This window comes from Octodon degus, unplaced genomic scaffold (assembly GCF_000260255.1).
Source record: "Octodon degus isolate 3935 unplaced genomic scaffold, OctDeg1.0 scaffold00189, whole genome shotgun sequence".
Taxonomy (NCBI): Eukaryota; Metazoa; Chordata; class Mammalia; order Rodentia; family Octodontidae; genus Octodon; species Octodon degus.
In genome coordinates, this window is record NW_004524765.1 from 1,785,808 (window position 1) to 1,804,301 (window position 18,494).

The window sequence follows — 18,494 nt, forward strand, 5'->3', positions numbered from 1 at the left end:
TATTTGTACCTTTCAAAGATTTTTTTTGGGGGGGAGGGGGCTGGGGAGATGACTCAGTGGAATAAGTGCTGCCCTGGCAAGCGCAAGGCCCTGAGTTCAATCCCCAGTTCTGCCAAAAAAAAAAAAAAAAAAAAAAAGGAAATCACCAAAGATTTTTTTTTCTATGAAAATCAGTCTTTACATGCTTTTGAACTGTCTTTAGACCTCTGTCAAAAACCAGTTCTCTGTTCAACTCCACTATCCTATTTCTGTTTTGACCAATATTAGCCTGTCTCCTCACCTTTTTTTTTTTTTCCTTTTTCTCTTTTGACAGGGTCTCACTATGTGGTTCAGGCTGGCCTTGAACTCACTCATGTAGCCCAGGCAGGCCTCAAGCTCACAGCAGTCTTCCTGCCTCAATCTTCCAAGTGCTGAGGTTACAGCCATGCCACCATGCCCAGCTTGTCATCACATTTTATCATCGTGAAGTCAGTAAATATCCTAACTTTGTTTCTCTTTCAAAGCTGACTTGGTTGTTCTATGTGAATTTTAGACTCTGTTCATTGATTTGCCAAAACTGTCAGAATTTTTGCATCCAGGTTATAGAGGGATATTGGTCAAAATATTTTTGTAATAGCTTTAGTTTGGATAAGGGTAATGCTAACCATAAAGAATGAGTTGGGGAAGCCAGGCTTCCCAGTATATGCCTGTAACCCCAGCATTTGGCAGACTGAAGTAGGAGGATTGCTGCAAATACTCCACAGACATTCACTGAAAGCAAAGCACTATAGTGGAAATACGGGATATAGTAAAAAAACAATTTTGTAAGTAAATTAAAAAGAAACAAACAAACAAAAAAAGATAACTCTGTCACCATACATTTAGATGAAATTACATTTAAATTACATTTAAAAATAAACAGCTATGAAAATGTACGTATGTTACATTAAGACATGCTAAAATACTTTCCAAATAAGCATAATAGGGGAACACAGAAGCACCTGCAAGGAGCCGCAGGGGCCAGGGGTTTCATCCCTGAGCCTGCTATGCTGGCCCCACCCCTGGGGTGAGCTGAGATGGCCACTGGGACTGGGCGTGGTGGTGCACACCTGTAATCCCAGCTCTTGGGAGGCTGTAAACAGGTGGATCACTAACAGTCCAATCTAGTAGTGAGACCCTGAACACCCTGTAGACCCTTCCCTAAAATAAAATTTTAAAAAAAGAGAACACAATAAAATAAGGAGGACCAGTGAAATACATCAGTGGACTAAGCGCCTGCTTTGGCAAGCTCAGGGACCAGGTTCTTTCCCCAGTTCTGCATGCTGCACCAGCCCCACCCCCAGGGCACACGGAGTTGGCAATCAAATCCAGGTGTGGTGGCTCCTACCTGTAATCCCAGCACTGGGTATGCTGTAAACAGAAGGATCACTATGAGTCAGAGCTGCATAGTGAGACCCTGTACCAAATATATAAAATGGAAAAAATAAATAAAAGGTGAATAAAAGGAGGCTCAATTTTGAATAATTAAAATATTCATGGTTGAAGCCAGGCATGGGAGAACACACTTATAATCCCAGCTAATTTTGAGGATAAGGAAGTAGAAATACAAAGTTGAGGAAGTCTGTCTCAGAGCTGGCAAAACAAGCCTTACCAGCCCTAAATTTACCCAGCCTACCTCATTCCCCTTCAAGACTGAAGACTACCATACGAACAGCTAAAGTAATTTTCAGGATCACAGGCATATTCAGCTCCCTCTAGAATTCCTCCTGCCCTAAGCCTGTGGTCCCTACGGTCCTAGCAGACCCTCACATACCAAGATGGCTCCAGCAGACCCAGTTCTCACGCCTGGGAACCCACTGCCCAAGCAAGCCACAGGATTCCTCTGGAGCTACACAGCCAGCTGTGAGATCCTGACCAGCTAGACCCCGCCTGCACAACACCCCATAAAACTGCTGCTGCTCTTCAGATCTGTGCTGCCTTCAGTTTCATGAACTGAAGCCCTCTTCTGTCTTCGCTTACTTTATGTTGTTAGGAGCCTCGCTTGATCTGTGTCAGAGTTGTTTCCCTTGATTTCGTCTTCCTTTTTAATTCAGTCTTTGGCCTGTGTATGTGTACTAAGTAACTCAGGTTTAATTTCCATTATCACTGAAGCAAGGACTGGTGCTGGCGGGTGCTGATTTCTCTTAATCTTTACGAGTGTATCTCTTTTTCACCGGGGGTCTCTCAGGGCAAAGCTTATGAAGGCGTTCTGGACAAAAGCCACTGCAGCTCGTCTCCAGTGTGCCCTGTCTGATGCCATTCTCTACTGTGCTCACTGCGATCTTGTTTGATTCTTAACCCATGCCTTTACGTTTTAAAATCATAAAAGCTCAACGGGGTCCTTTTCTAACTTGGTTTCACATATATATCATTTGTGTTGATTCTCTCAACAACTCTAAGTTGTAAGGAGTGTTATTAAGCCCCTTTTATTATAATGGCCACGTTGAGTAAATACAGCCCAAGGTAGGCTGTTCACTGGGCTCATTTGCAGTCACAGGACTAGGGAGGATAACTGAAACTTAAAGCCTGTCTCCTAATTAGATGTTTGTTTTTTGGTTTTTGGGGTTTTTTTTTGTTTTGTTTTGTTTTTTTTTTCTGCCACAGGACCTACCTACTGAGATAGTGGCCTGGGAATCTGTAGAAATCAGTGTTATTAAAGCACCTTCTGTTTATCCGGTCTAATTCAAGCAAGTGACAAGGGAAGGGGAATATTAGTGATATTTTAATTCGAATCATTAAAAGTTCAGGTGAATCCAACATATATCCATGTGAGTTCCATGCTGAATGAAAACATTCAACAAGGTAAAACTCTCAATACATGGCACCCACTATCTGGCATCCAAACAAAGAATATCAAGCCAAATACAAATGTTGTCACATTATCTGCCTGCTAAGGACATTTTAGTGACTGTCCATTGCAAGTTTAAAAGTTTTGCTTGTTCTACTGTGACAGAATAAGGAACACAGTTATGGTAGTCAGTGGTAAATTATGCCATGCCTGTAATTAATTATCAGTTTAAAAAGAGAAGGTAAAGACTGAAAGTCATTTTGCTTTATTATTATCTGTTCACACATAACAAAGAATTGTGAGACTTTTAGACTAGCAATCTTCGCACACTCACATTATGAATGATCTAGAAAACATTTTGATAGTATGTATCTGAGGCCTTTTCATACCCAAAAGTTCTAATTCTGTAGATCTAGAGCAGAGTCCACACAAAGATATTTTGGAAAAAGTTTCCTGGATCATTCTGATGAACACTTCTGAATCAAATTGCCTATTTATTTTTTTAAAGAGAAAAAAAGTAAAAATAATAAAACAGGGTTTCAAAGCAGGCTAGTAGGATAGCAACAATAATTAATATTGTGTATTGCTGTTTACATAGTAATTATTCAGAGCACAAGATACAGGAATAAAGTATTGTTCAAATCAAACTGCCTATTAAACTAGGCATGGTGGTGTGTATCTTATAATCCCAGCTACTTGGGAGGCTGAAGGAGGAGGATCACAAGTTGAGGTCAGACTGAACAACTTAATGACACCCTGTCTTAAAATAATGAAATTGTTTTAAAAAGATCTAAGGTATGTAGACATCCTGCCTAGCATGTGCAAGGCCCTAGGTTCAATCCCCTGTACCAAAAAAAAAAAAAAATCTTATTAGACTACATGAATGATTTCATAAATTGTCAATCAGGCATTAAAATAAAAAGGAAACTAAAACATTCTTAACAGAGGAAAACTCTTGACATCAAGTCATGTGTTATCTTTCTTAGGATCAAACTATTTGCATAATGTCACCATATTTTTATTTCTATAACTACTACTAGCACCTGTGACCAGAATACAGCTGTTGGATTAGAATCAAAAGAGATGCCATTGTTTATAACTGTTGGATTCATACTAACGCAGTACTAATAATGCCTTAGTGCTGCAGTCATAGGGAAGATTACACACCACTTACACAATAGCTGATTGATAAGCAAGAAATCTCTACAACAGTGTTCTACAATTGAGTGACAGTTCGAATCAAAGAGTTTTGTACTTTGTACAGAATTTTTATGTCATAGCTAGATTTCTGCCACATTTAAAAGACTGCAGCTTTAAATACTGTAAGATTATTTCTTAATACTTAAAACGTTGGGTTTCAAGAGATTCAGATACATAGACCAAATATTTAGAAATAGTTCTTCTAGCACACATATGTCTTGACACTATTAGATAAAGTACTTCTCTGGAAAGCAACAGAAGTCTTGGATACCATATAATTTTCACATACAATTTAACCTCTGGCTCAGTTTTTGTTTCAAAAACAAGTAGTTATGTCTTTCACAGCCTCTTCTAAAGTGAATCAAATGGGTATATACAATGCACTCCATGTGCCCATCAATGAGTTTCCATAGTTACATGCAAGATTTTCTTATGCTTGCTTCAGACAGGCCTACCCCTTTCATTACTGAAGAATTGTAAAGCAAATCCCCGATACCTTATATTTTATTGACCTTTAACAAATAAGGATTTTGAGAGAACCTCCTTACAAGTACATATATAATATTAACAATAACCTCTCAATAATGCCTCATACTCATTTCATGATTTTCTTTTCTTTTTGTGTGGAACTGGGGATTGAACTCAGACCCTTGCACTTGCCAGGCATGCGCCTATTCTACTGAGCCATCTCCCTGGCCCTCATTTCATGGTTTTCTATACTGTTTCAGGATCTATTTGATACAATTTCATTCAAAGTTGTATCTTTGTGTTCCATATGGTAATAAACTAAAATATTTTACCTAGAAAGTCAATGTTAAATATACTGTGCAAATCTAAATGTGTTACATTTAGTTTCTTGCTATATTTCTTATGGCTATCCACTATAATCCCTAACACGACATACAATATACTGCATGTTTGGCCCTTTCTAAATCCAGGCCTCAGATACAACTAAGATACCATACCTTATCTCCCAAATCCATAATCCGAATTTTCTTATTGGGTAAATCACTCCAATAAAAGATGAAGCATTATATGAAACAAGACTATACTGCTGGGCTGGAGAGATGGCTCAGTGGTCTAAAGCACCTACTTGGAACTAGCTTGGCAAAGCATCAGGGACCGCGGTTCAATCCCCCAGCACCACATGCCAGCCAGCCCCGCCCCCTGGTGGGCTGAGCTGGCCACACACACACCTCTCTCTCTCTCTCTCTCTCTCTCTCTCTCTCTCTCTCTCTCAAATAAATAAATAAATAAATAAATAAAATTTAAAAAAAAAAAAGACTATACTGCTGGTTAAAGGCAATGAAAAAGCAACCCATTAAACAAATTGTGACAGAATAACGAACTGGACGGTAGCAAGGCAGAGGACTAGACAAAAGGCATTACTGGCACAGTCAAGAAAATCTGAAGGTGTAATTACTACCAGTGTTACAAATGTGGTGATACAGGAGACCTTCTTTTTTTTTTTTTCCCAGAACCGGGGATTGAACTCAGGCCCTTGCGCTTGCCAGGCAAGTGCTTATTCTACTGAGCCATCTTCCCGGCCCCACCTTCCTTTTTTATAGGATACCAAACTTTCAAACTATTCAGGAAAAAAAAGTACTGTGTGTATATACATATCCATGCATACTTGTATGTAAGGGACATAAAACACAGAGTAAATAGGTCAAAATACCAATAAAATATAGCTTTTACTGTACAATCTTCTCAACTCTTCGGCAGTTTGAACAATGTAAAATAAAAAGTTGTCGGAAGAGAGGTTTCTGGCCAGCACTGCTTCCGCCCATCACTAGCACAGGGAACATCCTTGAGAACCTCTACCAGGGCCTTTTTGGAAAGACACACACAGAGACAGAGACAAGGGGGGTGGGGCGCAGAAAGAGGGACAGAAACAGAAATGGGGGAGGAGGGGCAGGCAGAGACAGAAAGAGGGAAGGGGAAGGAGAAGGGGAAGGGGAAGAGGATGAGGAAGGGAAGGAAAGGGAAGGAGGTGTATCTTCATGGTGGCATGGTGATCTTGGATGCAGCTGGGAAGCATGACTCTGCACAAATTGAAGCTTGGTGAAATGGTGGCCATCATTCCCAGATTTCAATGACATCTCTGAATACAAAATCATCAGCTTCACAGTGTGGGATGTGGGTGACTAGGACAGGATCTGGCCACTGTGGCGGTACTATTTCCACAACAGCCAGGGCTTGAGCTTGTGGGCAGCAATAACAAGAGTGTGTGAGTCCAACAAGGAGTGTGTGAGAAAGCCACACTCTGGTGTCTCCCACAACAGACCTCCTGAACACATCAATATGCAGCCGAACTAGACAAGTGGGATACACTCTCCAGTACAGAATCCGGAACACACACCATGTGCACCACCAGCAGGGACCAGCTTGAAGGACTGCACTGCCTGTCCAATCAGCTCTGGAAACAGAAGTGAACCAGAGCCTCCTACCCTTCACTTCCTCCTGTCTACCTTCCAATTTCCTCTCATGCGGCAAACACATGACTACTATGGTCCTGAGTCTAGAGGCTGTCTCCACGGGTTGGTCATGTTGTACAGCTGCTTGTTATATGAGTGCAGATGCAACGCAACCAGATTTTCCACCAATGTAAATAGTTTATTTCCACTGAGGCAGTTTCTGACATTTCTATGCAATATTGCTCAGCTCTTTCACTGTAAGAAACGAATCAACTCATTATCAGTACTGTCAGGGATTTGGGTTCATGGGTACCTGTCCTCTGAAAGCTACTGATATACAAATTGGTGTCAGGATCCATTTGGTGGTTGATTTTTAACCCAAACTCAGTGTATTTTTAAAAATAGTTTAAAATACAAGAACACTTGTACACACAGAAAGGAGACTGCCTAGGTATTTCTGAAGTTTGGCCCATATGCTAGTCCACTGGATAGGGTGTTCCTTTGGAAATGCAGAGGGTGACAAACCACCAGCCACAGCATGGTCACAGTGGAGACCATGACTCACCTGTCTTTGGGTCGCCTATACTCCATGGCATTGTACTTGTACCCATGCTCATATGTTCACCATGGGGCAGGCTGGGAAGGCCAGCATGGGGACGTGGGGTCCAGCCTCCCCCTGGCTTTGTGGGTCAGCGTGTGACTGGAATGGCAGTCTGTGTCACCTGTGGGTCTCACCAACAGCAACACTGCTAGCTAGGAGAGATGGCCACTCAAGACACACAGTCCATAAGCACTCTCCATGCATAAAGTAGCTTCCTCCCTCAGACTGGAAGGGGCAGATATATAGCTGTTGCTATTATTGTTGTTGTTTGTGAGCAGGTCATACTATGTTAGCTCCAGCTGGTCTCAAACTTGTTTTTCTGTTGTTGTTGTTTGTTTTTTTGGATGGAACCAGGGATTGAACCCAGGTCCTTGCGCTTGCCAAGGAAGCACTTATTCTACTGAGCCATCTCCCTGGCCCAAGTCTCAAATTTGTGATATTCCTGATTCAGCTTCCAAAGTAGCTCAAATTATATGCTTGAGCCACCTTGACAGGCTCTTTTTAGTTTCTACATCTCTAAACTGAGTGTGTACCTCATGCAGTTGTTATAAGGAATACATAAAGGAAGTACTTAAAATGGTTCTAGTACATATTAAGCATTTTACACACATTAACTATCTTTTTTTTTTTTTTTTGGCAGTACCAGGGATTGAACTCAGGACCTTGAGCTCACCAGGCAAGTGCTTATTCTACTGAGCTATCTCCCCGGCCCTATCATTACTTTTTAATAGCTAGGCAATATTCTACATTATTTTATGTAACTTTTCCTATACTCTAATAGACAATACTCATAAATATTTTGTTCATGATTGTACATAATTACTGTTGTGATTTGGGGTTTTTGCAAGGGAACAATACAATACAGGAAACATTTCATAAGATTATTTTATAATCACCCAAAGAATCATAAAAAGAGTGCAGGAAATGTGAGCACACACTAAAGACCAAAGATTCCACCTGAAAGCCTGAATCCTAATACCCTGCACAAGTCCAGCTGAAAGCCTAGAGCCATAACAATGCTTCTCACATGTCCAACTGAAGGTCTAGAGCCACAACAAGGTTTTGTGCAGGCCCACTTCACAGATCTGCACTGAGAGGCCCAAAAGTCAGTGGTGGAAGCTCGAGAGCCTATGCCAACATGATGAAGGATCTGTGCCAGGAGGCTACAGGACCTGAACTGGAGCCAGGAAGCAATGCTCAAGGTAAGAACCAGAGCTCCCCAAAAGGTACCATAGCCATCTTCAGCAACAGAGAGGGGCCAAGCTCCTCCATTGATGAGAAAATCTGAGTTCCCATCAGGAAAGCCCATGCGACAAACTGCTTGCTGCAGGAGACTGAGCAGTGCACCATCTTCACTCCTGGAGCCAGAAGTGATGCTGAAAACAACCAGAAACCCCCCCAAAAAAAAAGAACCACAGCCATTCTCAGTGACAGTGAGGGTCCCAAGCTCCTCCTCTGACAAAAACAGCCAAGTTCATCAAGAAAGCCAGCATGACAAAGTCCTCCAGAAAAACAGCCCAAGAGAACCAGCAGCTTCTAAGAGCTCAAACAGCTTCTCCAAATAGCTTCCCTAATTGCCTCTCAACAACTTCTCCAGTTCTGCCTCATGCTGCTGGCAACATTCCTTAGGTGGGCTTCACAAATCCAGCACCATGCTAGTTCAACCCAGCCAGGTATAACAAATTGATCCCCAGTTAACAATACACTACTGTTATCCTACTACTCCTTAGAAGACATTCCTAGATATCAAAATAGCAAATCAATAATTATAAGATACTTTATTACTAGATCCTTCACAAAAGCTCTACCAAACCATGTTCTTTCCAATAGTACAAACAGTATCTCCCTATATCTTTTACAGGACTAGGAACTCTTAAAACTCAATTTGACAAAAATAATCACTTCCTTTCACTTCATTCCTTTATTACTCACAAAGAATAGAGGTTTATTTGGCAGGTAGTTTTGAGGGCCACCTGCTCAGCTTCTGGGAGGGCTCTGCTGCATCATAACATGGTGCAGTGTGTTGCATCATGAGACAGCGCTGCTTTACCTCAACACAATCTCACTGCACTTGGCCATGCTCTTCCTCGTGATTCCCAAGGCACTTCGAAATGGTCACCATCTGTACAGCAGATGGTATTCTCCAAAGACAGTGACATGGTCGTGTGCAACATGACCTTGCCATTCCACAATTAAGATTCCTCCCTTGTGTTTGAGTGGTCCCTATGACTAGCACAATAAGGTGAAACCACCACAACCATTCCAGGAATAGTCCCTAACTGGCCTGGTAGAATTAACATTCCATCTCTTAGAACAAAGCAGCTGCGTATGTGTAACCACCCTATCAGCAATATGTTATGAAAAACCAAGGCACATGGAGAGACACTGGATTTGATGCCATGTGAAAAGATGACACGGAGACCACAGAGTGCCATGGCATCAGGCACACAATGCAGAAGCCCCACTGGAAGTGGGGTTTCTAGCCTCAGTCATCCTAAACAGGGCTTTGGATTAGTAAAAGACGGGTCAGAGATGGGCTATCCACTCAGGCCCTTTCAAAGTTTTTGACCCATGAATCTTAAGCAAATAAAATGGTTTAAAGTTACTAAATTTCAAATTGATTTGTTATATAGCAACAGACAACCATAAATGATTTAAATACTGCAAGATTATAGATCTCCAAGTTAATTTGTGTTCCAAAATTACCTCCTAATGTACATTTACTCCAGTGATGGGGACTGCTAAAAGTATCTTAGGAACAACTCTTTAAAAATCACTTAGGAGCCTTGGTCTCATTTTTTCCAAATATCTCATTCTGAGTCACAGGGTCCATGGAAAACAGTTTGAAAAACACTGTCATCTTTCCTAAGAAATCAGTTAAGTCAAATTACTACAAGAGGGGCTGGTGAGATGGCTCAGTGGTCTAAAGCACCTACTTAGAACAAGCTTAGCAAAGCACAGGGACCACGGTTCAATCCCCCAGCACCACATGCCAGCCCACCCCGCCCCCTGGTGGGCTGAGCTGCCCCCCCACACAAATAAATAAATAAAATTTAAAAAAAAAAAAATTACTACAAGATAGCCAAGCATGGTGATATATGCCTGTAATCCCATTACTTAGGTGGCTGAGGCAGGAGGATCACCAAGAGTTCCAGGACAGCCTGGCTGCATAGGAAGTTCAAGGTCAGCCAGAAGTACAAAGTGAAACCCTGTCTCAAAAACAACAACAAAAAAAAAAATTACAGAGTTTATCAAGGTAGGTGTAGTGGTGCACACCTATGGTCTCTGCTACTTGAAAGGTTGAGGCAAAAGGGTTACAAGTTCAAGGCCAGCCTGGACTAGGTAGCAAGAGTCTGTTTTGGGGGGGGACAGTGTGTATATGTGTGGGTGTGGGTGTACACACACACACACACATATATATATATATATATATGAATATATATAAATGGTAAGAAAATAGTTAACAGGTACACTGAGAGCATTAAATAGGAGGAATAACCTCCAATGTTATATAGCACAGTAACCTGCTTGGCAAAAATTAACTAAATCCTTCAAAATAGCTAAAACAGCTAATAGCCAGTATTTTGAACATTCCTAACACAAAGAAATGGCAAATGTCTAAGATGTCAGATATAACAGTTAGCTACATCTGATTGTTACATACTGTATATGGGTATTAAAATGTCTTATTGTACCCCAAAAATATGTATAATTACTGTGTCAAATTTAAAGTAATACAAAAAACTTAACTGATTGAATAAATCATTTTAACATTAAAAAAGTAAAAGAATGATGACAAACCCTAGAATAACTAAAACCAGATCTAGTGAAAACAGTTATTACAATTTAGGAATAAAAATAAATATGAGAATCAATAAGCAGGATGGGAAAATAACTTAGCTTATATCCATACCCTTCTGTACTATTTGAACTCTGCTTAAAAGAAAAAAAAAGTAGGCATAGGGCCAGGGAGATGGCTCAGTAGAATAAGTGCTTGCTTGGCAAGCACAAGGGCCTGAGTTCAATCCCTAATTTAAAAAAAAAAAGAAGAAGAAGAAGTAGGCATACTTATTTTATTATTTCTAAAACATTAAACTAAGAAACTACCTAAAAATTACAGACTTGGGGCCGGGGAGATGGCTCAGTAGAATAAGCACTTCCCTGGCAAGCTCAAGGGCCTGAGTTCAATCCCTGGTTCTGCCAAATAAATAAATAAATAAAATTACAGACTTAAACATAACTGACATGAACAAAAATACATGAAAAAAGACAATAAAATGGCACTGTGCTTAAAAGAAAAAACTAACCTAATAGTCTATATCTTCGGAGAACAGCCTTCAAACATCAAAGAAAAGCAAAAAAAGAAAAGTATTTTTCACAAAAATCAAGATGCCTCTTAGCCAGTAGAGAAACCCTACAAGAAATACCAAGTCTTCAATTAAATGATAAACATACGAGGTGTCTTAACTTATTTTTATTCCTTGGCTTTTTTTTTTTTTTTTTTTTCAGAACCGGGGATTGAACTCACGTCTTTGCACTTGCCAGGGAAGCACTTATTCCACTGAGCCATCTCCCCGGCCCCTCTTATTTTTATTCCTAAAAATTATTAACCTGAAAATAACCCCTGAAATCTAGTCTCCTTAATATTACTAGTTTAAGTACTTTGAATCAAAAACACAGAGGATTGAATTTTTAACTTAACTATAAAGCTTTTCAGGGAGCAGAAAATTAACCCAGGTGTGGTGATACGTATCTGTAACCCAGCCAGGATAGGAGGATCACTGTGAGTTCGAGGCCAGCCTGGGCTACAGAGTGAGTTCAAGGGGATGTAGCTCAGTGTGAAGGCTGTTGGTTGAATCCCCTATACATACATACATTAGGTGTTTGAAAGCTTACTAAAATGTATATCTTTATGTTTCAATACTGCTCAGGGCAAATACCTTTCATGATTAAGAAAGATTTTATTCAATTTTTTCTTCAAATAAAATTCACTTCCTGAGTCACTATACACAACTTAGTACCCAAATAAATTCAAACTTTCAACAAATATCTGTCAAAAATGTAACACACACACACACACACACACACACACACGGGGGTGGGGGGGAAGAACACTTAGGAGACATTTGCATTGTTGTAGGTTTTTAGATGAACAAGATTTTGACCTTTAGACTGGTGTTTAAAAACTAAAAAGGAAACCCAAAATTACACAAAGAAATGTGTCCTAGAACCAAAAACAAAACACAAAGTAACACTCCCTGGAATATAAAAGTCACCAACTGAATTTATACAAATTACTAAAGACAATGTTGCAACTCCAAGATTGGTTCCCTATTTCCATCAGTGTCCTGATTTCCTCACCCACTTAACAGGAAAATGAGTATTTTAAAACTTAAACTGTGGTAGAATTTTTCTTCATCAAGATCTATCCTTTGCATTAATTCTATGATAGCCACATAAAAGATTTAAATGCTACAAAACTCATTTGTGAAAGAAAATAAAAATAGGAATCAGTGTTCAAGACAGCACAATAGATCAAGATGCAACAAGTGCAGCTTCTTGCTATTAATTTAAAAAGCTCAGTCCTCACAAAACTTCTGTTCTGACATTAGTTTCAGTGCATCACTCCTCAATCATATACTACTCTCAGGCCAGGGAGATAGATCAGTAGAATAAGTGTCTGCCTGGCAAGCACAGGGTCTTGAGTTCAATCCCCAGTACTGAAAAAATAAATAAATAAATAAATAAATAAATAATAAAAAATTAAAAAATATATATACTAGTCTCAAATCAAGTTTCTCCTACACATAGTGTTATGTGAATATGAACTTATGAGATATGTTATGCAAATGGTGTACAAATCTACAGAGTAATGGGGCTACAAAAAAAAACCTATAAATATAAGGAATGTGAATAATGAAACTTCCATTTCTTGGCATTCTTCCCGCTACTGTAAATCTGATCTACTCCCAAAATGTATATAAGATGCAAAGTTCTTGGAATCAACCCAGTTTGCAGCTGACAATAATTGGAATACTGGAAACAACTTTAACAAAAAAATCTTTTTTAATTACAACTGAACATGAACTAAAAAAAAAAAAATTACAACTGAATAGGGGCCAGCGAGAGAGCTCAGTGGACTAAGCGTCTGCTTAGGCAAGCACAGGGACTGGGGTTGGATCCTGGCACCACATGCCACGCTGACCCCACCCCCAGGCGCTCTGAGAGGGCCACAGAGACCGGACCTAGTGGCACACACTTATAATCCCAGTGCTGGGGAGGCTGAAAACAGGAAGATCACTACAAGTCTGAGCTGTGTAGTGAGACCCTGTACCAAATGTATAATAATAATAGTACTAATAATTATAACTGAATAGACATATTTCAGTTAAAATTTCACTATACCACCCACACAACTTAATCAGTATCTTCCCTCTTACTTTATTCAATTATTACAGGCTGAGGCAGGAAGATCACGGAGACTGAGGCCAGGATGGGCTACAAAATGACTTCAAGGTCAGCCTGAACTACAAAGTGAGACCCAGCCTCAAAAAAAAAAAAAAAAAAAAAAAGCATGGTTTGCCCCCAACACCAATAGCTAGAAGTATTTCCAAACTACTTCTCTCAACCTGTTTTTAAAATCAAATTTATAATGTGAAACAAAGAGTGCAAAAGGCTATCCAAGTCCCCTCTACAGAGAAAAAAAGCTGTAATTATTTTATTTGAAAACGAATTTGGACTTGTAAGGCTCTGGGTTGGACCGGCAGCACTGCAAACTAAATAAAAAGCTGAGTAACGTGAATAAAAATTCCACAAAAATCAGAACTTTCTAAGATATCCTGTTTAAATTATTTCATTTACCGCCCGACCTTGGAAACCTGCAGGACTGTCCTAGACAACCCACTAGTGCCTGAGTACTCCAGTTTACATGTAACAGAAGTTTCAAACTCTAATGGCAACGACAGAAATTAAACCAAGTACACTTTTTTAAATAAGCAACAGCCCTAAATTCCAAACTATCAAAGGTATTTTTGGGAAGTAAGAGGTTCCTTCACTGTACACTTCCTTCCCTTGCCTTTTACCAAAAATTGGGGCGGGGGGGAGGGGGAATCAAGTTAACAGTGATACAAGTAAGAACAGTTAGTTCCCAAACGGAGGATATAAGAATTCACAACCCAGGGTTGGCAGAGGGATCAGTGGGCGAGCACACACACGCACACGCACACACACACACACACACACGCTCAGAGAAAGCCTTCACGAAATGTCAGTATCTAACGGAAGTACTAGGGCCGGATTTGTTAAGACCAAAAGTCAGCCCTGTAAATAACCTCAAAACACAACCTAGGAAACTCCATTCTTCAAAACAAGATTTCCCAACGATGCTTGAGGGGGAACGCACATAAATACTGTGGACGCCCTCGCGACTGCTGCCTGTCCCACGTAAGAGAGGACAGCCCATGTGAGTCGGGGTGCCAACTCTCAGCCTGTATGACACATCCCTTGGGAGCGTCCAAATGGGATCCAAGGTCCTTCGGGGCCAAAGCTGCTGGAAAAGGAACACAAAATGCAATCCTCAGGGCCCTCCTACTTCCGCTCTCAAAACAGACCCACACTGTTTCTCGCAGTCCTCATCCCCGAGCGCCCAGGACTTCTCACGGCCTCGGCCTCTTCCAAGAACTCAAGTGCAAAGAAAACTCAGGGACCGGGTCGGAGGCAGGCGCTGCTCGAAGAGCCCGGCCCCAGGCGCGGCGCAGATCCCCGGCCCTCGCCTTCCTGCGCGGCCCTGCAGCGGGGGGACGCGGGCAGCAGAAGGGGGCGTCCGGCTCGGCCAGCCCCTTCCTCCCGCGGAGGACTGCGGAAAGGCGCAAAGAGGAACTAAGCGCACGGCCGGAGGATGCGCGGAGAGCGCCTCGAGGGGGCGGCGGGTGGACGCCGAGGCGGAAGGCCGGGAGGAAGCCGCGAGGAGGAAGGGGCGAGGACGCACGACCGAGAGGACGAGGGTCGCGAGCGCGCGCGGGCGGGCGGGCGGGCGGGCGGGCGGGCGAGGAGCGGGGAACCGGGCGCGGGGCCTGGCGGGAGGCGGCAGCCCGGCGCCCGCCCCTACGGAAGCGCGGACCGCGGCCCTAGGCTCCCCAGCTTCCCTTCCTTCCCCGGCCGACTACCTGAAGCGGGGCGAGTCCTTCAGACACTCCTCGAAATCCACCGTCATCTTCATCTCCTTCCTCGCCTCGCTTCGCCTCGCAGGCGGCGCCGGGAGAGCCGAGGGGCCGCAGGACCGGCCGCGCTGGGGACCCTGACGGCTTCCGGAGGGGCGCTCGGCCGAGACTAGCGCTGCACCGAGCTGTGGAGAGCGCAGCGCCCGCCGGTCATAGCAGCCGCGAAGACAGCGACGCCTCCTCAGGCCCCAGACCCGGCCCCTCTTGCTCCCGCCCCCAGCAGAGCACAGACCTAAGGAAAACGGCCGGGGAGTGACAGCCGCCGCCACCCAGCCAGGAACCCGGCGGCCAGGGGGAGGGGCTTCCGGCAGCACCGCCTGCAGGCGCTGGGAAACGCGCCTGAGCGACAACAGCACCAGCCAATGAACAGTGGAACCGTGGGCGCCTCCTTGCTACCGACCGCCCCCGGCCGCCAACGGGGATGCGCGGGCGTCGTTAGGCGGGACGCGCCGGTTGCTGGGAGGCCGGCAGCGCAGACTCCTGGGGAAGGAAGTCACGTGCGCGTGCGGAGCTTCCCGCGGAGACCCCGCCCTACCGGCCTACCCGCGCGGAGGGGCCGCCTCCTGCGGGTCTGGGGGCGGAGCTTCCTCCTTAAAGCGGCATGGATGAAAAGGTCTAGGGGACAGTGGCAGAATTAGAAGTGGAAGAAAGAGCGAAGGCGCAGCTTCCGTTCAGTTTACAAAAACGGAGGCCAGGAAACAAAATAGAGCCACTTTACTGATACAGTCCATCTTTCACTGGTTGAGTGCATGGCTTCCTAAATTGCTCCCACCTACAGCCCTAAAAGGGCTGGAGTTTGAGAGGAGCATAGAAAGATGAGGACACATACAGATCAGGAGTGAGAGGCAGGGTGTTTAACTGCTGTCGGCAACCGCAGGAGTCGTCTCTCACTCACTGCTCCCAGCAGTGTTTGCTCATTCCACGTTGGTGGGATTGTGAAGACCACTTCGCAACAACTGCCCCTCTCAAACACAGGTTTTCAGATATACGTTATGTATCACCTGCCAGGCATGGTGGCCCACATCACCGCGACTGTGAAGGTTGCGGCAAGAGAACCGCTGAGTTTGAGGCCAGCCTGAGCTACATAATGAATTCTCAAAAACAAAAAGATGCTCACACCCGAACCCCTCATTAATCATACAAGGCAGATATTTACCATATTTACCATCTTGATTTTAAGATGACATAGATTGGGAAATGTATAATGACTACTTTTAAAACTTTTTTTGAGACAAGGTCTTCATAAGTCACGTAAGTTGCCCAGGTTGTGTTCCTCCTGCCTCAGCCTCTCAGAGTACCAGGATTACAGGGCCATCACACCCCTGTCTAAAACCAAACTTAAAAGCATAGGTGTGTCCATAATCAGAGTGTTTGAACAGTTACAATGTCTTTGAGTGAGAATCTGGAAGCTAAATTCCTGAATTTACTTCTTAGCTTTCTCACTTTAAAATGAAGATAGAGAGGGCAGGCCAAATAGCTCAGGGGATTAAAGCGCCTGCAAGCAGGTGCAGTAGTCGGGATCCCAGGGCCTGCAGTGCCAGCCCGGCCCCCGGGGGCACGCTGAGAAGGCGAATGAGACTGGGGCCGTGGTGGTACATGCCAGTAATCCCAGCACTCGGGAGGCTGTAAACGGGAGAATCACTATGACTCGAATCTAGTAGTGAGACCCTGAACACCCTGTAGACCCTTCCCTAAAATACAAAGAAAAAAATTAATTTAAAAAATAAATAAAATGAAGATACAATCACTGATCTCATAAAATTGTCCAGTTGATGCAATACTACACAGTAATCATTCAGTAAGTGTTGGGTATTATAATTGCACTATTTGCTACCTCAGGGCCATAATCAAAAGTGAAATGTAAGCCCTCTCTCCTTCACTAACTCTAAAATCTTAATATAACCTTTGACCATGTGCCTAAAGATAGCATGACAGCATGCTGTTTTTCATAGCCTATGGTTATATCTTCATCTCTTTAAAAGCACCTTTACAAAGTAGCAGTATAATATTGAAACATTTCTAATATACACATGCATTGTATATGTCTCTCCTTTGGTCATAAACTTTGTTTCTTTTTCTAATTGGATTTCATATCCCTGCAGTCTCTAGGCTTCTCTTGATAGCTACAAACCGTGGATTGTTTAACGTTTGCTGTAGTCAGATCCATCCAATGGCTAACCTCCTCCAGCTGCATGACTTCAATTTCCATACAAGTTGGCTATTTCTAAACTGTCAAATAAACACCTTTTTTTATTCCTGTGGGTGGCTAAATTTACATATATCCAGATAGTCATAATACTGTCAACATTTTTCTTCTTTGACCTGGGATAAAGCCAGTACTTTGAAACATTAAGATGGGCGAGGTGGTTCACACCTGTAATACCAGCTATGCTGGATAATTGAGGCTGCGGCGGGCTAAAGAAGCCTGAGCAATTTGGCAAGCCCCATCTCAAACTAGAAATAAAGGGTGGGGGATGTAGCTCAGTGGTAGAGTGCCCCTGGGTTCAGGTCCCAGTATCACTCCTCCAAAAAATTGAGTGGGGTGGGAGCCATGGATCTTAGGATAGAGAAAACACTATTATTACCTTCATCTTGTAATAATGGAAACTGGGACTCCAAGACTTAAAGTAACTTGAAGGGTGCCTCAGGCCAAACGCCAGAGGCTCCAGAACACTGGCTACAGAAACTGCCAGTCCTCCTGTATTTACGCCTCTGCCTGTTCTCTCTCTCCATCTTGAACTGGGAATTGAATGCAGACTGCTTACACAGAGCTACATCCTCAGCCTTTTTTAATTTTAGTTTATTTTGGATTGATTGATTGATTGATTGATTGATTGATTGATTGAGGTAGGGTCTCAGTAAGTGGCTACACTGACCAGGCTGGGCCCAAACCTGTGGTCCTCTCTCCTCAGCCTCCCAGAGTGCTGGGATTACAGGCCTACACCCCCACACCTGGCTCCCTTTCTTCTCATTAAAGCACAGCTCAGATACCACCTGCTCTGGAATCCTCGTGCTGAAATGCAGATGTCTCTTTTCAAAACACAGTAAATGCTAATCACCAGGCCCACTCCACAATCTAACAGGACATAAATTATCAAACATTATATTTCTTCCAAATGTATTTTTCCTAGACTTCTCTATTCCTCCCTCCAAACTCTGGAACCCTGGACACCAATAACCTTTCACAGATTGGTTCTGACTTCCTCTGAGGTTTCTGAAGGGCTTTGTTTTCTCTCTTTTTTTTTTTTTTT

At 42.9% G+C, this 18,494-nt stretch overlaps 1 protein-coding gene across 3 annotated transcripts in view; it reads right to left on the bottom strand.

Annotated features, from left to right (window-relative positions):
* Acap2 (ArfGAP with coiled-coil, ankyrin repeat and PH domains 2) overlaps positions 1 to 15,545 on the bottom strand; it is a 137,051-nt gene extending 121,506 nt beyond the window's left edge. For all 3 annotated transcript variants that reach the window (XM_004643996.2, XM_023704133.1, XM_023704134.1), the window contains exon 1: positions 15,190 to 15,545. In XM_004643996.2, the coding sequence (XP_004644053.1) occupies positions 15,190 to 15,242 (53 nt within the window). In that variant the 5' untranslated portion in view covers positions 15,243 to 15,545. The remainder of the gene's footprint in view (positions 1 to 15,189) is intronic.
* Positions 15,546 to 18,494: the final 2,949 nt, after the last annotated feature.